Here is a 23,675-nt window from a genome sequence, read left to right as displayed (position 1 = left end):
CCTTTAAATATTCAGCTGAATAGACATATCTTAATTTTTAAAATTGAACCAAAAAAATACCATTTTAGGCACTTATATATATCAGGTGTTAGACTAAACATAGCCAAAATTTTTATTTTTCACACACTATATACAATTTTTTTATATCTCACAGATGCTAACTTCTCCATAGGAAAAAGAGCTAGGTAGAACTGGCTTTCAACAGTGTCTGTCTGATTCCAGGGTAATCCAGACCATTCCTACTATGCAGTCTTCATTCACTCACCACCCCAAACCCTGAATTTAGTCAACTCTTCAATGTCTATCTTGTGGAAGCATTCACCAGCCACTTCCCTTAAAGTGAATATGCACTTAATATAGAACTTAGCTCACAAACTGAATTAAATGCAACTTCTGGAAAACCTCTCTTAAACAAAGTCAAGTGCTTACATAAATTCTGATCTACAAAGGTCGACTCCAAATTATTAAATGGTTACTTTCTAACAGGTCAATTTTGTTACTACATTTAAAACTTGATCTTTTATCCCAAGTGTAAAATATGCATTTTTTCTTTTATAATTAGAGAAATACTACATCATCATGATGAAAAGGACCCAAGCGGTATAGAGGGGTATCTGAGGGATGAATATAGTCCCCCCGACCACCCTCACTTACCACAATTTACCTGCCCTAATTCCCAGAGGTAACCACTGTTAACTTCTAGACTTCTTCTGTTTACAGAGTTACAAACAGATACAAATTTACGTAAGTACAGCCATATCTATACACGTATGTAATGTGTTCATGGTTTTAACTTTCTTAACCAACTGGGATTATTCCACAATGCATACTCTTCATAACTCACTTTATTCCATGGAGTATGTATTATATTAGAACCATCTTCACGCCGGTTCATGTGTAGACCGTACTTGAGAGGCCCCCCGTGATTCATGCTCTTGGCATCCAGGCCATTGCGTGGTCCCCTCCCACTGATTCTCTCCTTGGCCACGTGACATGCGTGGTCCCCTCCCACTGATTCTCTGCTTGGCCACGTGACACACCTGCACATGAGGGCTTATCCTCCTGAAAGGTTTCCTCTCTGAATCCAGGTACCATGTCATGAGGCAGCTCAAGCAGCTATGGGAGAGGCCCATGCAGGAGCAGAGGCTCCTCACCAAGAGCTCCAGATGAGCTCTCAGTGCAGCAACTACATCAGAGGTTAGCAAATTACAGCCCACCATCAGGATATGCACAAATTATGAGCTAAGGATATTTTTTATTTTCAAACAGTCATAAAAAAAACAACAAAGAATATGTGACAGACACTGATGTGGCCTACAAAGTCAAAGTGACATACTATCTCATCCTTTATCAAAAGAGAAAGTAACTTTTTTTTTTTGCCAACACCAGCTCAAAAGGGCTGTCCGAGTGCCCCAACCAACATCATCCAAAGTGCTGCCCAGTCAGTTGTGATAAGAATTGTGATAAGGTAGAATATTACACAACTCTGAAAGAACGAAAGAGACATTGCTGTATCATATACCACCTCAAAATTGGGGTTCATCAATGTGCCATTAGTTGTTTAGCAAGAACTGAGTACACTCCTATTCACAGATATTCTGATTCTTTTCTTTTTACCTATTGCCAATAATACTTAAGTATATATCCTTTGGTCTCTCTTTTGCATATTTATCCCAATACATTCAGAAGATAAAGTGCCAGGAACTAGGTAGCTCACATGGGTACAGACATAAAAGCTTCTGCTGAATAAATACTGAAAAACTTTCCACTCAACTGGGAGAAATAATTCCTGTTTCCTTATACCACTGCTAAGACTAGATTGAATTAGTCAATATTTAAGCCTCTACAAATCTTCTAAGGAGATACATCATTGTTGTCTTAGGAGTAGCGTTAACCTTTTATATGTTTACTTTCTTTTTCTGTGAACTATCTGTTCATACCACCTGTCTATGTTCCTATAAAGTTGTCACGGTTTATTTATTGATTTATGAAAGTTCCTTGTATAGTGAGATAATTAGCCCTTGTAACGTGTTCCAAATTTTCCTCAGTTTGTCACCTGGCAAAACACTTAATAAAAGTAGCTTCAGTATTCATTTATCAACATCTTTCAAAATGTTCATCTTCTCATTTTCAATTAACGTATATCTATATGTTTTCCTTAAAGTTATAAAAATTAGGTTTCACACTGTGTAAACACTATTATGATTCCAAATGAACCATTAGCTCATTATAAACAAACAGGCTTAATTTTCTCAGTTCAGCAGCCAAGGAAGGACAAAGAGCAGCATAAATTTTTTAAGCGACTGAATCATTACTTCAGAATTTCACATCCACCTTTGCAACCTGTTAGCCATGTGTTTTTGTCCAAGTGTATTCCCGGCTTGAGCCACAGTTTCTTTATATGGAAGAACAGAATCACCATCCTTGCCTCGAAACATTTTCCCCAGAGGAAGTCAGATGAGGTAGACAAAGTAACTGGCATATGTCTGGCCCTCAAATAAGCGCTCGAACATGTGCTCAGTCACATTCACTGTGCTGCCCTTTCTCCACTGAATTTTAGATAAGAAAAAATATTACGACAACTCTCCTGTCCAAAGTCACCCACCTGTCCAGAAATTAAATATCTGCCTCACAGTACAGAAGAGGAAATAACTCCTAAAAACTCTCGCACCTTCTCATAATCCCAGGCAGACAAATGGGCTCCTTGTTGACACTGGAACTGCGCTGTCGGATCCAGCTGTTGTCATTGTGAAGAGATGTTCTCTTCCTCATTTCTTGAAGGATTTGCTGTCTCTCTAACTCTGCTTCTGACGGCACCTGTTCCTTCTTGGAGCTCCTCTGTGATGAGCTAGTGCTCCCAATTCGGTCTAAATATTTACTGCTTCCTAAATTAAAAACATATCAAAAACTGCAGGATTAGCTATTATTTAAAAAAAAAAAAAAAGGAGGTTGGATAGTGGATAAATTTCCAAATACAATGTAGCAAAAAATATGACATTGTGCACATATGCTAACATCAATTCTCAATAAGACTCCTGCATGGGAACACAGAAGTAAGTCCGCTATTCCTGCGAATTCCAGTTCCACACCCAGAGGCATGTCACAGGTGCACCCTGAAAGACTTAAGCAGGCTTCCCAAAAAGGAAACAACCAGCATTGATTTCAGTGCTAGTAAGCTTCAAAATGATCATCTAGAAATACTTTCTCTTCCGCTTCTCTTTCCTCATGAAATTAAATCAATCAAACACATACTCGTCAAAAGCTTGCTGTGACATGCTTGCAAAAAACATACACTCTCCCTGGGGGGAGGAAGATATATATGCCTGCATCTCCAGCTGACATGACTCAAGTCTTCCTGAGTGTAAGTTCTAGAATAAGTCATGGCCAAATTGTAGGAATAAGAGCACATTCTATCACTGAAATAGCTTTTGTGAAATTGAAAAATAGTCAAGTAATCCAAATGCTAACCAAGGAATGTTATCAGATTTGTTTGTCCTCTAAGAAACTGACAAAGCCAGAATTTGGATGCTGAATATATGAATGACAATTAAGTGAGGTTTTATCCTGAAGGCTTTGTCTCATTGGATAAGCTGATTAATTTCTGATTTGGGTAAAACATCCATAACTTTGAAGTATTTTCCCCCTTTCAACTTGGATTAGGAAATTTCATCTCAGGATTTGTTTCCTTTCACTCTCCACATTTACTGCTGTTGTCATTTTTTTCAAAATTCATGGCGCCTCTCTGCATTAGTGAGAAGTGAAAAAGGCCAAAGTTTTCTCATACATATCTACATTTACATTTGTGTATGCATACAGCTTATCAATTTGGTCAGGTTTTTTTTTTTTTTTTTTTTTGAAAGAAAGAGAGAGAGAGAGAAAGGGAGGGGCAGAAATAGAAGGAGGCACAGATCCGAAGCAGGCTCCAGGCTCTGAGTTGTTAGCACAGAGCCTGACGTGGGGCTCGAACCCATAAACCTGTGAGACCATGACCTGAGCCAAAGTCAGACTCTTAACTGACTGAGCCACCCAGGCACCCCTGGTCAGATTTTAAATTAAACATTTTCTATTTTAGAAGTGCCTTATTGGCATAACTGAGTCTTTCAATAAAATACTTCATTTCGTTAGTTCCACTGCCTGCTACTCAGGAACTTTACAGTTAGTAAAGGGAAGAAAGCAAACATTGAAGATTGAAGTACTTAAAGTTTGATTTTAATTGTGGCTAGGGCAAATTCAGGGGGGAAAGAAACTCAGAGATCCAAACAAGTAAGACCAGAGGAACAAGATCAGAAAGCATGTGATAAACTGGGAACTGGGAAAGAAATTTTTGGTTTAAGATAAGCGTTCCTGCCAGGAAAGACAGCATAACAGCTGGAAATTTATACTAGGACCAGATAATGGAAGGTCCTATGTGTTAAGGAGAAGGAGGTGATCATAGAACCTAACAAACTAAATTCTATGAGCTTTAACCAGAGGTTACAAACTAGACCAATTAGGGCTATAGATGTGTTGTTTGGCTCACAGAGGTTTTAAATTTTGTTTATCCTTGTCAGCACTTAAAAGATTTTTTAAAATGTGGATTTTCATTAACTTCTCTTTTTTTTTTAAATTTTTTTTAACGTTTATTTATTTTTGAGACAGAGAGAGACAGAGCATGAACGGGGCAGGGGCAGAGAGAGAGGGAGACAAAGAACCGGAAGCAGGCTCCAGGCTCTGAGCCATCAGCCCAGAGCCCGACGCGGGGCTCCAACTCACGGACTGTGAGATCGTGACCTGAGCTGAAGTCGGATGCTTAACTGACTGAGCCACCCAGGCGCTCCAATTAACTTCTCTTTTACAACAGAAACAGTTGGCCCTCACAGGCTTGCATTCTCCCACAATGCCGCAGCAGGCTGGAGCTGGAAGCAGCTATCCATCAGTGGGCATATCCACCAAATTCATCTCAATCCTCACCTGGAACTTCGATTCATTCATATAACTGGCCAACACTCTGCTTACCCAAAGACTGATATACAAACCCTGTTCTAAAATGATGCTTTATGCTTGGGGTTCCCCCCTGCTTAGTTATATAATTTCAGTCACATGCATTCCTTTTATTAATATTTTAGTTAATTTTTTAATGTTTATTTCTTTTTGAGAGAGAGAGAGAGAGAGAGAGAGAGCAAGAGCATGAAAGGGGGAGGGCAGAGAGAGAAGGAGACAGAATCTGAAGCAAACCCTGAGCTGTCAGCACAGAGCCTGACACAGGGCTCAAACCCACAAACCATGAGATCATGACCTGAGCCGAAGTCAGATACTCAACTGACTGAGCCACCCAGGTGCCCCACATGCATTTCTAAAAGCACACTTTATACTAATAATATCAGGTTCCAGCTCATTTTTGCCAAGTTAGTGAAATGATTATCATTTCGGACTTTGGGACACTTGGCACTTAAATGTACAATTTCAAGTTTATAAACAATTTTTAAGTCCCCTGGTATTCTGCAGAAAACTTCTCTGTCCCATTTCCTTGGCTGCAAGATGAAATCTATACAAAACCATCAGCAGCACTGAAAAATGCCCATATTTCATTAGCTATTTAAAACCATTTTAATCTCCCAGTACCCCCTCCATTATAAAGTAAAGCCAGAATAACCACAAGATAGTTTTGTTTTTATACACAAATGCTAAAAATACTTGGTATTTTAATTATGTAATCTTAATGAATCTGAAATATATTGACTTTAAAAATACCGATCATAGCGCGTGATAGCATAAACAAGCAACTGTGCTGAGGAATTTGGGGGGAAAATTCACATTTACCATTTTTATTTGTAGGGTAATCATCCAGTTCAGTAGTGGATCTGGATTTATTCCTACAACACAAAACACAACATGTTACAGACGTCTCATTAGGAACATCTTTTTTACATTTGTGATGTAAGAACACCAAAAAGATCGCTTTTTAAAGCAGTTGATTTATTTCCTATGTCTGTTGAGAGCAACATTTATTTTCATACTAAGGAATTTTTCATGTTGTACAAGGTAGCAGAAAACAGCGATGTCTCTAAATGAGAAAACAGCTTGATGCTTGAAGCAGATATAAATGTGAAGATCCTCTCCAGTTTGTAGGATGATTAAGCCTATGATTTTTGACCAATCTGTGTACTTTGATTCTCTTCCAGATCTCGATCTCACAGGCTATACCAGACATCTGTCATCAGATTACCTAACATCATACTGTCCCCCACTTCCTTCATGCTGCCCAAGGGTCAAGAAGTTGACTTTTTGGGCACTAGGGTACTTACTCCGAAACAGCCACTGACCAATGCTATCTTGGCAGTGCAAAGAGGTATTCACCCGTGCTGGCATAGGGAACCTATGAAGTTACCTGACTTTGTAATGGCAACATTTAGGTTTCTGTATCAACCCATGCTGTTCTCATTCTCACTCTTTAAGCATAAGAACTCCAAATGATAGTGGTAATAACGAATAATATATGTTATCATACATACACATAACGTATGCATAGAGCATACATGTGCATATATACAACATATAATAATGTGTAGGACATAATAATGTATCACAACTGTTAGCAACTTTCATGATGGTTTCATTTGTATTAACATAGAAAATACTTTTATTACGAGGTGTCCAGCCACACCTCTTAATGCCTCTCAGCCCATGCTGCATCATAAATGCCTAGCAGTGTTTTATACTTCCAGGAGTTACTGATTTTGCCTCTGCAATCTAATTATTTTCTCAAGGTAATAAGCCACATAAATAAAGATTATTTAAATATATAAGTAAACGCATATCTTTAAAAAAGAGAGATACACATTTTAATGATCCACAATTACCCAGAAACCTTCACTATAAATAAGGTCATCCATCGCTAAAACATTTTCTAGCTTCATGTCAGCCCATTACTACCTATATATTAATGTTCCCTATCGACTTGGAGTCCTACTCAGTCATCCTCATTGCCCATAGAGATGACTCTTTCCATATATCTAAGGCAAACTTCCTAAAGAAGAAATGTCAGCTCTGAAAACACAAATTAATGGTCATACACTGGGTATTTATAGACAGAGTTCTATCCAGAAGTCCTTAATGGTTTCAGAACTGCAAAGCATTTTAAAGTTACTTTCAAACATTAAATTTAACATTTCAGGGAATTTTAAGACATATATAACATTTACTGGAATTGACTGGTAGTTCTAATCAGCCTAAGAGAAGGCCGCAATTCTCATTTCAGATGTCCACACATGACTTCGAGTAAGCTTAGGCCATTGTTTGTAACCTCTTTAAAACAAAAATTAAGGTAGATTGCCGAAGATGAACACACTTCTACCCAGCGTCCATTCCCCTGGCATTGTGGCTCCTCCTACATGGAAAGAGGTAGAGTTTTTCTCTCTTCTGTGAACTTGGGCTGGCCTGTGACTTTAGGTAATGGACTGTGGCAGAAGTGTTGGCGGGCTCGTTCAGAACCTAGACTTCAAGGAGCCTTGCATGCTTCTTCGCTTTCCCTCTCTCTGCTCAGCCACCACGTACGTAAGACTGCACTGGCTTGCTGGGTCTTGAAAGACACATGGCCTAGCTGTCCTCACCATCCCAGCTGACAGTCAGCCAACTCCCCAAAGCAGAGCTGCCTAGTAAACCAGTAGCAGATGTATGAGGAGCCCAATCAATTAGAAGAACTGCCAGTTAGAATCAGCCCCAAAATACCCACAAAACCATGTTAAATCACTAAGTTTAGGGGTAGCTGGTTACACAGCAAACGCTAGTCCGTACAAAGATCAACCAGCAAGATCTTTGTATCCACCCCCCCACACACACACAGAGAAAGTTAAAGTAGTCCTACAAAACATCTAGGCAAGCCCTCAAATATTCATTTAAACCAATTATTCCAACCATATTACAATGAGATGTCCTACATACCTGTCACTAGGAAGCAACCCTGGGGATTTTTCCTCTCTCTTTGGTAGATCATAGGAATCAATTGGCCTAAAAAGATAGAGGAGTTTACGGTAAAACTATCAGACTTCAATGCCTTTCCTGAGCTTGAGGAATTGATACCAAAACAATGTTATTCTAGCCTCTTTATGAGACGGCCTTTGGATTAAAAACGAAACACAAGTATTTCAATCAAGCACTGCAGAAAGCAGAACTACTAATAGCATATTTTGCAATTTATTCATCCCACAGATGTATACCTGCTACTGTTCTAGGGCTGGGCTAGAGAAGCAAACAAAACAAAGAAGTATTAAATGTAAATGTAAATGTAAATGTAAATGTAAATGTAAATGTTTCAGTGGGCAGGAAGGCCACAAACACTTAACATAAAGCATAGTATGTCGGGAGAAGGGGTGGGGAAAAGACACATATTTTAGATGAGGTATTCCGGAAAGTCTGAGAAGGTGACATTTGAGCAGAGACTTAAAGAAAATGAGTAAGACAAACAAATATGTGAGGGAAGACGTCTCCAAGCACAGGGACTGAGAAATGCAGAAGTCCTGGGGCAGGATGCATCGGAGAGTTTCAAGAAAGGAAAAGGAGGCCAGTGTGTCTGGAACAGACAGAGTGAGGGGAAGAGTAGTAGGAAGCTAGGTAGACCACAGGGTCAAGACCCAGCTCGTGCAAGCCTTCTAGGTTACTACGAGGACTTGGGTGGTCTAACACAATAGAGAGCCATCTGAATAGATGTAAGCAGGGAAGTAAGGTGACAGGATCAGGTATACAATGTAAAGGGTTTCCACTGGACTGCCTGTGTAGAGAATGGATGATAGGGATCAACATAGTGCCTCTGGAGTGGGGAACGGATACAACTAAGCCAAGCCAATTTAAAATACGACAGTGCCCTTCGACTGTGGGACAAACCTTCTATACTGGTATATTCTGACTGAAGTTTCCCTCTCTCTCTCTGCCTGCTGCTTGCGCTCCTCGGCCTCCGCCGGATGCCTCTTCTGCTCCTGCCCTTCCTGATACTGTGGCTCCTCCGGTGTCCTCTCTTTCTCAAGAGTTAGTTGCTCCTGCAGCTTCTTTCTCTGGTCCTCGTCCACACCCTCCTTTTGCTGTTGGCTCCTCTCCTCTTCTCCTGCTCGGGTTCCTTCCCGGTCGGAGGACTTGGACCCCTCACCCCAGGTGGCTTCCCAGCTGGCAACGGCAGGCTCCCGTGCAGTCAGAGAAATGCTGTTTGAGTTCAGGACCATCAGTTCCTAGGTGACCAGGGAGAACAAGAAACCCGTCCAAATCTGTGTCTTTCTATGATGTCATAAAGACAGATCTATAGTCAGTTTTAGAGACTTTAGTGCAGTTGGCCTGGAATTCCACTTGGAATGATGGTAAAAGTTTCACTGCCAACAAAGCCATGCATGGGTGACAGAGACAGAAGAAGACAAAGATGCAGTTAGAGTTGATTAACACAATTATTTAATGATACTCTAGAGAAACTAAGAGAAAGGTTGAAACATCAAAGCAAAATTCTGACAAATCAAAGCTCACTGTATTTTCCAAAGAGCTTGTGTTAAGTGAACATGTGGCCAAAGCCAGGTGAAATATAGTATCTTCCGTTTTTCAGCTAATTTCACCAAGACAGAGAACACAGCATACTCCAACACTACCTCATTCAAGTACTTGTAATTCTCTCTCTCAGCTTCCTGCTTAGCCCTTTGCCACTCTTCCCTGAGTTTCTCCTGCTCACGTTGATATTTTTCCTATAAGAAGAGACAGCATGTTAGTTAATTAACAGGTTAATGATGTTAAACAGAATCTGTTTTACTAGCATTTTTTTCTAGCTCTACCATTCATCTCAATCTTTAAAGGCAGTGATATTATTTTAACCAATAGGACTTCCATCCCTAAAGTACAAAATAGCTTATTACATTGGGGTGTCTGGATGGCTCAGTTGGGTAAGCGTCTGACTCTAGATTTTGGCTCAGCTCATGATCTCATGGTTTGTGGGATCGAGCCCCACGTCAAGCTCTGCGCTGACAGCATGGATTCTACTCGGGATTCTCCCTCTGTCTCTCTCTCTCCCCTCGAAATAAATAAACTTAAACAAATAGCTTATATCAAATTAAAACACAGTCTGAGGGAAGGGTAGATACTCAGAATTGAATCTATAGCCACCCTCTACCACAGCTGTAATTGATTAGAGCCCCGTGCTAGCAAGAGGGCTGGATTTCTCTGCAACAGAATAAGCACACAGCGTAAAGGGTGTTAAGTCCTTACAACCCATACACTTCCCACATGTAAGAATTCCACAAAACTGTAGTGCCTCATTCTAAAACATACACGGGGTAAATAATTATTTAAAAAGAGGGCTGGGAAAGTTTCAAAATAGAAATGTAATTAACACAAGATGGGCTACCTATCAAAAGATTTGTTAATTATGAGGTTATTAGCTTTTAACGTTTTTTGTTTTTTTTTTTTAATTTGCTTCATGATGTTGGTTGACAGGGACCAGTTCCTGGGAGCCCATATATTTCTGCTCTACCTGCAGAAGGCGGTCCTGCTCCTTCTGCCACCGCTCCTGCCGCTTCCGCTCCTCCTCTTGATCCCATGCCCAGCGACTCGGGGCACTGAGGGTTGGAACTGGAAGCTAACCAGTCAGAAGAGAAGATGTGCAAACAAGGAAGAACATGTGACATCATTGAGTCGTCTACTGAAGCACTCTCGCTAACATGAATTATTCATACCACCCTTTGCCTAAGCAGTACCAGAGGAGGCTTGGCTTTTCATCTCAAAATAGGTCTTTCCAACTTGGAAAGACTGCTCCTTGATAAATTCTTATGCAACTGAAAATAAGCGATGCTACTCGGTGCTAATTCGGTCCCACCAAGGTCACCTTATTTATTCCAAAAACAAATGAACACTACTTACATCAGGAACCACAGAATCGGAGCTTCCTGTATTGCAGCATGTGGGAAAGGAAAAAGACAATAAGTTTTTTCATTTCTGTGAAATAATTCTTTTCAGAAAGTCTTACCAGCTGTTTGTATGCCAGTATACTAAGGGACGTCAACGATTTTTTTTTAAACCACAGCAATATCTTAGTTTTTCTCTTTAATTTCATCTGCTTGTTTTTTACCTCCCAAAGTCAAAGTCATTTAAAAAGAGAGAGAGAGAGAGAGAAACTGTGGATGCCAAAGGTGAACCCTAGCTCCCGTTTCTAGAGCTGAACTGATGGTGTGTTCTAAAGAGGTTTCGGGGTTCTTTTATGAATAGACTTGGTAGTATCTCACAGCTCAGCCTAATAGGGGGAAAAAAAAGAATTTCAAGTGTTGCAACATCTACAAATCAAAAATTTTACTTGCCACTGTTCAATTACGATGTGACAGCTCCCAATCACATTTTCCAAGTCTCCTTGCTAATAAGCAACTTTCCTTAAATAAGACCCCACAAAAACATGTTCAAGAAATCTTTCCCTTCCCTCTCCTATTACTTGAAGCACAGATATTCAACTTCATGTGTAAGGCTATGGGCCTAGTATCACTCTTTTTATTCGTAGGAGGACTACATAAATGTGGGTCTGTATGTAGGACAAGGATTATAAACAAGTAAGCAAGTTTCATGAAATGTATTGTCATACAGTATTTATTTAATTTTCCTGAAACCTCAGCTGTCTGGTAAATTTATTCACTCGCACATTTTTTTTAAGAACGCTGCTTTGAGACTTAGGAAAAAGTTCTTCCCTAAAATAGCCTGTTGAAGAAAAGTAAGTGAACATTAGAACAGAGCAAGAAAAGCAATTGTTTCAGTTCAGCCAGTTTGGGCTAGGAGTATCACACTGTTTCAATTAAATTACCACAGAAACACAGGAATTTAACAAAAATGTCAAAAACACGAAGGATACTGACACAAATAGACCCTGCACATGCATGGCTGATAAGCTATTCTTATTTATGGTCAAAAAGAAACCTTAATTTGCCAAAGGAAGGCTAGCAGATCTAAAAAAAAAAAAAAAAAAAAATCCATGAGTCCAGGAAGTATACTGTAAGACAAGTGTGTAAAGGATTTTTGATCATCTTAAAAATAAGAAACAACATTTAGACACCAACAGCACACTACTCTCCGTGCCATTGCATCTCAAATGTTGGCTATTACTTTTAAGTTCTTGATAGCACAGCACAGCTGGAAATGCATTCGTGAGACAGGGCGTTAGATAGACGTGACAGGGGTAAGAAATGCCACACGCATAGCACATAAGGCAGAGCTGCTCAACTACACCAACACAGTGATTCTCAAGATGCACGTTGTTGGAAGTACAACCAAAATTTACATTTGATTTGCTTTAGAATCCACAGAGCACTCCTAGTAACACTCCAGAGCCATCACCCCAATACCAATAAACAACTCTGCTCTTTATTAAGAGCACGGTCCATAATCAAAAATTAGAGTTTTTATAAATGTTCAACAATTGTATGTTGGTGTAATCTAGTAGTATGCAATTTGTAGGAAGCAGTAAGGCATAAGTGAAGTTCCTCATTTCTTACTGTCACCCAGTGGAAAGAAATAAGTGTGTGTTTAACAGCATCTCAATCTTTTAATTAGAAAACCAAAAAAAATTCACAGGTATACAAAGACACGCAAAGACCCATTACCACAGAGGTAGACCCATGAACTGTAAGAAAAGCCTGACGACCCTAGGAAAAGAATGGAAATGGGTTATGTTGCTTGGTCATGACAGCCAATTGAAAGGCTCAGTGCCCAGCACCACAGACGACTAGGAAAGAGTGGAGAATGGGAACAAGTCGATGAAAGTGCATGAATTGTTAGTTTGGTAGTTTACCTTGTTCAAAAAATTGTGATCGCCTTTTTAAGTTTTTCAAAGAAATAGGTTCAGATGCTAGTTGAAAAATACAAAAAAAAAAAAAAATCAATACCATGTCATTCATTTTAATCTCTCACCACTGGAAAACATTTGACTAATGTCTGCAGCACTAGTTTCAAAATGACAAAACTGATGGCCATAGAAGATATGGATTATTTCAATGTACAGAGACACATATTTTTAGAAGTCTATACTACATTCGGATTAGTAGAGGAACTAATTATTTCATTAATAAATTCTAGCAGATAGCATCATAGTTTCACAGAAGCCCCATGCTAGATCACACAGCTTTAGAGAAATGGACATTAATATGTTTTGCTAGGTTAATCAATCCAAAGTCTAGAAGTCCAAGGAGAATTGTTTGCAACTAAGAGTTTTCACAGTATTAAGTAAAAAATGAACTGAAAAATAGTGGGGAGGAAGACAAGAAAATAAATTAATACCCAGAGAAAGACGAAATAAAAACAAATGCCCAAATTAAAATATTCTTGTATTTTGCCCTAGTAACATCCACTAACTTCAAGTAAATGGAGTTCAGTCCAGTTAAAAAAAAAAAAAGAGAGAGAGAGAGGATGAAAAGATACATTCTGACTTCTACAGATCTGTTGCAAGGTCATGGCAAATGATCATTACACTTCTGTTTATTCATAAAATGTAAATGAAATTATTACTTGACACTAGTCGGTGCTTACTTCTCTTAACATACCCCTCAAATGACAGGCCAGCATACAGTGCCAGTCACTAATGACAAGTTCAGTGTCTTATTATCTGTTTGCTCTGCCTGAATAACTGGTAGAATAGGACCTGGGCATCTTGGATTTAACATCATAAATCAAAAATAAGTCAGGTTAGGGGCACCTGGGTGGTTCTGTTGGTTAAGCATCCGATTCCCGATTTCGGCTGAGATCATGATCTCACGGTTTGTGGCATGGAGCCCCGTGTCCCTGCAGCGCAGAGCCTACTTGGGATTCTCTCTCCCTGTCTGCCCCTCCCACACTCGTGCTGGCTTGCACGTGTGTGCACGCACCCTCTCTATGTCTCTCAAAATAAATAAACTTAAAAAAAATGTTAGGTTTGCTTACAAAACTTCTTTAAGAATGCAGTATCAGACAATTAAAACACAGTCACTTGTAACCATCAGAAATTTAACACCAAAATAAGTCATCAATAAAGGGAAATTTACAAACTTGGTTTGGCTTTGACCATTATGAACTGGCAAATGCAGGTGCAAAGCCATCAAACTGCTATGAAGACCCAGCCCGACCAGAGCTTAGCTTCATGGTAAAAGGAGTTTTATCTCCTTTGGGTCTCTCTCTCCCTGCCTGTGTGAACCAGATCTTTCTTACTTATTTTGTATGCTTAAGGAATAGCACATAGCATGTGGTGACAATTACTTATGAACAGACAGAAGGAGGAAGAGAGCAGTAACTAACTCCCTAAAACAAGATCTCCCTAGATACTACGCCTGCCTTGTCATTACAAATGGGTACTTTTCACTAATAACTGTTATTGCCATTGCTCTACTAAGACTAGCTGCCTATGAACTTGTCCTTTTCACCACAATAAAGGGGAGCAGGAAACTTCATTCATCGTTTCAGATTTAACGAAGATTCCCTCTGCCAACATACCATTGCAAGAAGGCTAATGGCCTCGGGAAACCAGTCTTTCTTATTTGGCTTAGACACACAGGCACTCGAAGCTGCTGGGCATGCTGCCAAAGCGTGGTTTGCAGTTCCTGAACTATTCAAACCCTGGAACTGAATGCCTTTCCACCTGGCTGCAACTGGATCTGCGTGCTAACCTTTTAGTTTCAACTTGCATTGGGATCAGTTTTTCTTTGCCTCTATTCTGACATTAATTTTTATAATAGCAAAACTTGAATGCTAGCGCTTCTATATTATAAATATAGTTACAATGGTGATGTTTACCTTTTGATTCAAAAGTATTACTTTCATCACGAATTCCATTTATTTCCTTGGATTCAGTATTCTGGAAAGGATAAAATGCCAGTTAGCATCTATTTCCTCAACTGGACTTTGGGTTTAAATGATGCATATCCCATTGGTGAAAATATCTTAATAAGGTGAGTTTTTCAGGATATTAATGTATTTCTTACAGCCTTTTACATAAATAGAAAAAATTTTTCATTATTCTTTAATATTTGTGGAAGGATTAATGACCATCTATCGATAAGCATGAATGACTTTAAATTCAGTCATTCCTTTTCCAAGAAACATGATATGCCAAATAATTAGTTCACTTAGCTTGTATTTATGACTAAGCAACATAAGCACATAAGACTCTTCAGCATTTAAGCATTTCTTACACAATGTAGCAGGAACTCCTTATTGGCTAAAAGAGTATCTTAGATAACAACAACTATATCTAGGGAGTCGATATAAGCATTTATTTGAAATTTTAAATTTAACTGATACTTAGGAAAATGCCTAGACTGTAATTATTTTTCATCAATTAATGTCACTGAATATCTTTTAACCACACATGAAGTCTAACCATCAAATTCACCTACATAAGAAACTAAACATGCTTCATGAGGTTTTAAAATAAGTATAGTAATTGTGTACAATTTACCTGTAAAGACTAAAGAAAGCATAGACAAATTACAGTGTATAATTCTACATTATTACTACTTCATATCCACAAAGATCTGAGGAATGGGCATAATGATGAAGATTGGTAAGAAATACCCATAAAACAACAGTACAGGATCTTTTGATTTTACCATTATTTAACTATTATTCTATTAATAGTAATGCCATAGGATTTACTCTCATTCCTATAAATTATCTTATTCAACTAATGGTTTTTAAAGTAGCATCAAAATTGTTCAAATAAATCCTTTTCCCCACCCACACAGACTTCCTACAGATACTTTGCTCTACACAAATACTCCCACTTCTCAAAATACTTACAGAATGCTGGAGGCTTTCCGAGAAATCAGTCGTTACTGACAGATTTGAAGATTTGTCTGAGTTGTAAATTCCAGAAGTTGTATCAATCCACTTTGTTTCAGGTGAACCTATAATTTTGGTAGCCATACTGGTGAGATTGAGGGTTTTATGCCGTGTAAATGGCAGGGAAGGTTGGTCTCTGCCCCAGTCTGATTGGCACATGGTGATCAAGAAATGAGTACACATAAATGTTGAAGTGGAAAGAACAAAGTTACTGAATGTACATATACAAAATGAACATGTAGAAGACATACAAACAAATCAGGTAGTGTGTGAAAGAAGTCAAGAGTTCTGTGTTCTGACCAACAGATCACCTTCCAAAAACACAAGGGTTAGATGATGTTAATAATGTAAAGACTAGCAAATTTGCTGAATCTTTCTGTAAGCCAGGATAGAGTACCATATTTTGATATCATACCTTAACAGGCAGGGGGAGGCTTAATGCCCTTCTCCATCTAACCTCAACAGCTAAGAAACACAATAATAGAATATATACTGAAAGTTCCTTGAGAATGAACAACAGCAACATGACCAATGACCTACCATGTTCTCTCTCATACCAGTTAGTTATGGTGCTGTAGAGAAAGCAAAATCATAGCGTAATTCTTAATACTCAGCATTATTATATGACTCCCAAATGCAGATGCAATTACAATAGCTTCCAGTTAATATTTGCATTCAAAGTCAGTCTAGCATGTAAATCAGTCGATAAATAATGTAAATTCAGTAAATTTGCTAGTGAAAAGTCTTCAGACAGAATAGTCAAGGAAGTATCATTCAAGACTTGTGACAGCATAACCGCAAAACATCTTGAAGCCAAAAAATTTTTAAAAACGGAGGAAGACGTTATTGAAGCAAGCTGTTAGAACCACTTGCCAAAAACCAGTTCCCGATTTAGAAAGCCAGACAGTGGTAAAACCAACTTACCAGACTTTCCATAGCGCCTGATATCCATTACTAGGTTTCCAGTTTCTTGAGCATTAGCCATGGTTGCCTCCCACTCTTTTGTGTCCTTATATGAAAACTTGGTATTGTTAACAGCAATAATTTCATCATCTACCTGTAGCTGAGAAAATTCTGCTGGGCTACCTAAGTAAAGCAAAATCAATTAAGGAACCAATAATAAAAAATTCTAAGCAAACAAACAACAACAACAACAACAAAATCCATGTTCTACCAATTGCTTACTTAAAGAAAAAAAATGCCTTCTTAATGTCAACTAACCATCTCTTATATTTTTCAGTTAGGGTAGATCCATGAGGTTTTTTTTTACGGTATCAAATATTTGGGTATCCACAATATACAAAGCAGCAAAGGCATTTTTCACTCCACAGTAAGCATCATCATTAACATGCAAAGGAGAAATAAGCTCATCTATTCAATAAAATTTATTACCTTCCTAGGAACAAAGAAAAATTTTTAATTATTTTTAAATTAAAAATGTGAAATATATTGTACTTGAATTGAGCTTCCAAAACCAAATGTACCCTGGAATGGATTTTTTTTTTAAAAGAAAAAGGAAAAGGAAAAAAGCAAGGCCACTTAAAACTGCTTACAATTGCCACTTGCCATTATCTAATTAAAGTCTTTTTTAAGAACTTTCTTAAAAAAAAAAAACAACAACAGTGTTAGCATGCACTTTTATATAGCTAAAACATGTAAGTGAGGAACTCCTCTTAACAACAGTAACTTTCATTTGAATTTTAGGCCTTGTGGTGATATTTTGCTGAAGACTGCCTGGGACTGACTTGATATAACCCCAGATGGGGAAGGACTTTTGTAAAAGTCCTGAAGCATCCTGAGGACACTCCACGGACAACAGATATATTAGGATGCTCAGAAAACATCAATTTATTATACAGCACTTAAATATCCACCACAGACACAGCCAATCATGGAAAGTTCTTTTTGAATTTCCAGTGAGGTGTTGTTTGGTAGCATTTCCAAATATCAAACCTAAAATTTTGACAAACGAATTCTGTAAAGGTCGCAAAACTAAGACCCCACAAAACTCAAATTAATTAGGCAAAGAGAAAAAACACTATCAGTCTCAGGGAAGTCTCGGGGAAGAGGATGCACCTCCTGGCTTTACTGCTGCACTTTTCACATGTATTTTCTCCTCCTACAGCAAACACACTAATTTCTGGAGGGGGTTGTGAACAGCATAGGATAACAAGGGGAAGAAAGTTCAGTAGAGCTAAATCAATGATTTACCTGCTTCAATTGACGCAACGAAGATCCCAGAAAACACCCATTTTACTGTAAACCCAAAGTCAAGACCGCTCCCAGGCGTCTGGTGTATGCTGATTCTCATATCACTGAACTGATCCTGAAAACAAATATGAACCAGTGGGATCAGGTGTTGCTGGCACCCGCAAGGAGGAAAGTCTATCCATGAAAGGAGGGAGGCTATATTCAAGGTACACTTGAATTATTTCATGATAGACCAGGAGCATCCATCTTTTTAACTTGGGTTTAGTAAAACCTTCATTTATATAAATATCAGTGAGTTAGCTTTTCTGATAAAATAAGGGAAAACTTCACATTAATAGATACTGGGTTTACTTTATAGACCATTTGCTATTACCCAAATAGGAAAAGAGTAAGAACATAGACTGTGTGCTGTTTAAGGGTACAAACTGGCAATCAGTAAATGAGCCCTTGAGATGTAATGCACAGAACAGTGAATACAGACAACACTGTATTATGATCAAACTCGCTAAGAGACTATAACTTAATTATTTCAACCACTAAAAAGAAAATTATGTAAGGTGATCGAGGTGCTAATTATCACTACAATGGCAATCATATTACAATATATAAATGTGTCAAATTAATATACTAACTACATACCTTAAATGTATACAATGTTACAGATCATACATTTTAATCAAATGGCATTTTTGAAAATAGCAAAAAAATTGTTAACCATTTTAAAAATGCCACCGTACTTCTAGAAAAAGTGTCTCTGACATTTAACATAGCTGCATAATTTCAAGGGGTTCATTGACACACAATCAGCTAGCTGTGGGGCGCCTGTGGGACTGACACCACCCCCTAAAGAGCGCCTGAAGCTTTGGCAAGGTGTTGTTTGCCCCACAGCCACGCGAAGATCAGTGAAGAGGGCAGAGCCTCCGCACAGCTGTGGGACATGGAGCGATGGCACCTCAGAGGAACCACAGGTCAGATGCCAAGAGGGCCCCTGCTGAGACACGCTGAGCAACAAGTCACAACCTCCTTAAAGTAACAACAGCCAGTGAGCCCAAGAACGACGGCCTCCCGGACAACAGCCAGCCTCCACCACTATACCCCACGGCAGCAAATTCTCGGGGCCACAGACTCACAGCCATTTCCAAAACAAATGTTTTAAGTTTTAAAATATACAATGTCTGTGAACATTTCAGTTATCTTTCATAATTTATGTGTTTCATTTTGGGTCAACAGCAGATAAGAATTTTAACTTGCCATTCCCAGACTAGTTTCAGTCTTTGATTCCAAATAATTAAGAACTTAGACTAAAAGAAAAAGTTATTCCTAAAGCCACTTAATTTTCCAGAAAAAAAAAAAAAAACCCTACACATTCTCCAGTACAACGTGGCCGTGAAAACCGAATCTAGGGCCAATTGGGCAATTCATAAAGCTTTATGCCGAAGTTTTTCCATCTCTAAAACAAGTTTAAAATCCATGTGAGTATATTCTGAGAAAAACTGATATTATATAAGAATTGAAATAGAAGGCAAGGAAGACACTGAACCAAGAACTTACTACATTCTATGGACACAGAAGTGCTTTAACATTTACTTATCGTTTGTTCAACATACACTTACTGTACATCTATTCTGTATAAAGCACAGTGCCTAGTTCTTGGGAAATAAAGATGGATGAGGCATGGTCCTGGCTCTTGAAAAATAATTATTGACTCTTCAAGAGTTGGGTATGGAATTATTTTTTAAAAATCTGTAGCTAATGATATAGAAAAGTCTTCATCAGAAAGCTTGTAAAGCAGTTTAAATACAGGAACCCAGATGTAGGTAGTGAGAACACATTAATAATCAGCCTGATGAACACCAATCTCCAGAATAAAGCTCTGCTATGAATAGAAAAAATTACTGGTTAGTTCCAGTCCTTAACCGAAACTACCATACACTTACATTAGAGATGACTCAGTGAAAACAAGCGGTCATCACCACACTTAACCGTCCAAAAAAAAAAAAAAATTCGACTTACAGCCATCTACAGAATCTATTGCTATAAAAGGGCACAGAGACAAATGATACATTAGATATTCAAGATACTAACTGATGTTTTTTATCTTGAAAAATAAAAGATATGATGGTGTTCAAATAAATAGTCTCAAACTACATAAAAAGAATACTTTGTGGGAGACAGCAAGTGAACATTATCCTTTTCTACCAAAAATAGGATAAAAGAGAATGAGCTGAAGCTAAAGATGAAAGAGCCTCACAATTTTATTAGACAAGAAGAACGGTCTCACAAAAGGATATTCTTACCTTGGAAAGAAGCCTCTACCTGAACATATTAAATAAAAGGGCAGATAACCACCTCTCAGAAACAGTTAACAGGGAACAGCCTCACTGCGGCTGCCAGCAGCCTGACAGACTGTAAGTGTGTGGGTCCTTAGGACTATATACAGGCAAAGGAGGAAAGAACCCCGGGAGCAATTACAGGTGTTTTTCTATCAATAACCAGGCGACCTCTGGCCTGCTAGAGTCAGGGACTCTAGCAGGAACTTCTCTCTCATAATGATGTTAATTTGCAAGCTTTTTGTTTTTGCAAAACCCTATTTTCAAATGAAAATCTTATGTAGACCACTTCCCTCCCAAACCAATCCATAAAAGTAGCTATAATTTCAGTTTCAAGCTGTAATTTCAGTGGCATGGCCTGCCCATTATGGCAGTCCCATAGGCATTGCTGTGGAATCCTCGGTCCTTGAATTAGATTAGCAGGGGAACATATCTATAATTATAGTTTAGCATAAACTATTCAGCAGTGATTTCAGTTAGGACTTCTACTTCCCTATTTATCTCTGCAAGACACATGCCATGTGAATATTCCACAAACAGTCCATGCTTTTCATGCTTCAGAAGATGATGATAAGGGAATTATTACTGCTTGAACTAGATAGAACCAGAAATATAAATTCTTAGGGGAAATCTAGATTCTTGATGTCTGATAAAGAACCACGTCAAGTGGTTCCAGTTGTCTATGCAGGAAAAGATATGAGTATGGTTATGAACATATCACCATTTAAAAATAATTTCCCTCAAATTAGATACAATTCAAACAGAAATATACACTGAAAGCTGAGCTTTTTAGACAACAATATGATGATCTATCTAGAGTAGCAATGACCACATTTAATTTTAGGATATCTGATTAATTAAGAGTTTCCTCTCACCAAAGATGAGAAGTGGTAGAAAACAGGGTCAGTCTTACGTACTAACAGGTCAGAAAGCTATTCTCCCCAATTTTTCTTTTTTTTTTAATTTTTTTATTGTTTTTATTATTTTTTTTTTAATTTTTTTTTTAACGTTTATTTATTTTTGAGACAGAGAGAGAGCATGAACGGGGGAGGGTCAGAGAGAGGGAGACACAGAATCTGAAACAGCGTCCAGGCTCTGGGCTGTCAGCACAGAGCCCGATGCGGGGCTCAAACTCACAGACCGCGAGATCATGACCTGAGCCAAAGTTGGCCGCTCAACCGACTGAGCCACCCAGGCACCCCTCTCCCCAATTTTTCAATTAGATAAATGTGTTGACTTAAGGGAAGCCTTACTGAAACTGACAAAATTAAAACACCCTATAGTGATAAGTAACAGAGGAAATGTATCAACTTTGATTTTTGTACACATGATTCTTTTGCATCATTTTTTCAGGGTCTGAGTAGGGTGAGAACGTAGGTGGGTGGCCCCAAATCGTGGCACCACTCTGGCACCAGAGCCACTCTCCTTTGCCAGAGGCACATCTATACCTACTGGCTCCACTTCTCCATTCCAAGAGGCAGGTGGTGTTTCCAGCTCTATGGCTTTAACTCAACTCATTTCAAGTTTATCTCTTTCCTACCGAATCTGTTTTCAATCCTCCTTCCACCAGGCACTACCACCGATTCCTGCTTTCAGAAACGGTCTTCTCTGTCATCCACTATCCCATTTCCCCCGTCTTGTCCTCCATCTGTCTGGCCGCCTCTCACTTTCACTAGTGTGCTCTTCTGCCTGCTCTCCTACGTTCACTTCTTGTTCTTCCCTAGCCAGCCTCCCATCTTTCTGACTACAAGCTTTCCTGAGTTAACCTCTTTCCCTGCTGTGTCTTCAGCTACTGCCTCAGCCCATGATATCCAAAATTAAATTCACGACCTCTTCCTGAACCTACTCTTTTCCACCTCTTGTTTCTCGACTTTGGTCAGTTACATCACGACCTGACCAGATGCCCAAGTTAGCAACACCAGGGGCTCCTCCTCCTTCCCTTCCCACCCCAGCTGCACACAACAGCCCCCACTCTCCACCACACACATGCCTTCATAAAAAGTGCTCCCAAGTCCTCAGTCCATAAATCTATCCTGAATCATCCCATTCTTTCATTGCTCTTCAGGTTACCATCTTAATTTAGAGGGGAGACCACAGCCCAAACTAATGCAGCCAGCTTATCATTGGCTATCCTGCCCCTGCCGTTCTTTCCCTCCATCTTCTACACAGCTACCAGAATTTCAGTCACAGAATATGCCAATTATTATTACTGTATGCCATTTAAAATTGCTGGTAGCTACTTACTACCTATTGGGGAGATTTCAAACTCTACCTTTCAGAAATTCTACATTTCAGATAACCATACAGCTTCCCTCAAAAGCAATTCGAAGAATGACTTTATCTTTATGAAACAGATATTTCAGTCCCTCTTGGCTCTAAAATTCTAGAGATACAACAAAGTTAACATGAGTTAACATTTGGAGACTTAACTTCACATAAGGCAGTTCTCAAATTGGAGCTTCTCATATTTCAAAAAAAATTAGAATCAGAGAAATTACATTTGTGGCCAAAGCACTTAACCAACCCAAGGCAAGTTATGTAACTTTCAGATCTCAAGTATTTCATCAGTAAAAGTGGGGATAATATCACCTAATTTGCAGTCATTGGGAGGATTAAGTGAAACATTTAAGAGGTACCGAGGTGCATGGCTGCTGTGCCATAATTATTTTCTGTTCCCCATGGAAACAACGTTATATATGTGTATAAATGCTGGTTAAGCAGTTTCCAGATCAACTAAAGAGAATCCTATTTAATGCTCATGTACTTAGCTCTGAAGCCAATAGAACTCAGTCAGCATTCAACTAATGTAGATCCAGGCACTGTGCTAACAGTGATCAGGACAGGCTTCTTCCTGCCCTCCCAGAGAGAAGAGTCTAGCGAAGGTGACAAGTAAGCACAGTGCATGGGAGGCAGCTATGACACGGTCAGCCCTGGATACTATTCTAAAGGGGCACTATCACAGGCTTGCTGATTAAGAAGCAAACATGAAAAAAGCATCCTTCCTTCCAGGTGTATCATCTGGCTTCTGGGTACAACTTTAAAAAATCTGGGGCAATGGTTCTGAAATGTGGATCTAGGTGGAGTTTGGGAGAAGAGGTCTCTGACAAGAAAGAACAGGAAACAAAACCCTATGGATGACCAATCAAGGGGAAAGTTATCAAAGTGAATCTGGGAGTCACACTCTCTCCCCTTGCTTCAGCGTCACCCTCAGGATTGCCCTGGAAGCCTGGGTCAGAAAAAGAGGCAGGAAAAGAAACAATACCATAAAAGAAGTACAGGAGAAAAGGGAGTGGAGACAAATGAAATCCCTGCTTGGCAGTGGAGATGGGAAAGAACCTATAAGGA

General features: G+C 38.9%; 1 protein-coding gene across 21 annotated transcripts in view; it reads right to left on the bottom strand.

The window, feature by feature from the left end:
• The window catches only part of LMO7 (LIM domain 7), a 197,829-nt gene that overhangs the window by 5,882 nt on the left and 168,272 nt on the right, over positions 1 to 23,675 (bottom strand). For 8 of the 21 annotated variants that reach the window (XM_043580604.1, XM_043580614.1, XM_043580693.1 and 5 more), the window contains 12 exons: positions 18,001 to 18,115; positions 16,714 to 16,875; positions 15,748 to 15,935; positions 14,743 to 14,803; positions 12,773 to 12,829; positions 10,864 to 10,889; positions 10,478 to 10,582; positions 9,603 to 9,695; positions 8,860 to 9,197; positions 7,921 to 7,986; positions 5,800 to 5,852; positions 2,672 to 2,885 (listed from right to left, as the gene is read on the bottom strand). In XM_043580604.1, the coding sequence (XP_043436539.1) occupies positions 2,672 to 2,885; positions 5,800 to 5,852; positions 7,921 to 7,986; positions 8,860 to 9,197; positions 9,603 to 9,695; positions 10,478 to 10,582; positions 10,864 to 10,889; positions 12,773 to 12,829; positions 14,743 to 14,803; positions 15,748 to 15,935; positions 16,714 to 16,875; positions 18,001 to 18,115 (1,478 nt within the window). The remainder of the gene's footprint in view (positions 1 to 2,671; positions 2,886 to 5,799; positions 5,853 to 7,920; positions 7,987 to 8,859; positions 9,198 to 9,602; positions 9,696 to 10,477; positions 10,583 to 10,863; positions 10,890 to 12,772; positions 12,830 to 14,742; positions 14,804 to 15,747; positions 15,936 to 16,713; positions 16,876 to 18,000; positions 18,116 to 23,675) is intronic. The other 13 variants (XM_043580630.1, XM_043580713.1, XM_043580765.1 and 10 more) reach the window with 7 other exon arrangements.

This window comes from Prionailurus bengalensis, chromosome A1, assembly GCF_016509475.1.
Source record: "Prionailurus bengalensis isolate Pbe53 chromosome A1, Fcat_Pben_1.1_paternal_pri, whole genome shotgun sequence".
NCBI classification, from domain to species: Eukaryota; Metazoa; Chordata; class Mammalia; order Carnivora; family Felidae; genus Prionailurus; species Prionailurus bengalensis.
This window is presented reverse-complemented; position numbering and strand designations above follow the sequence as displayed.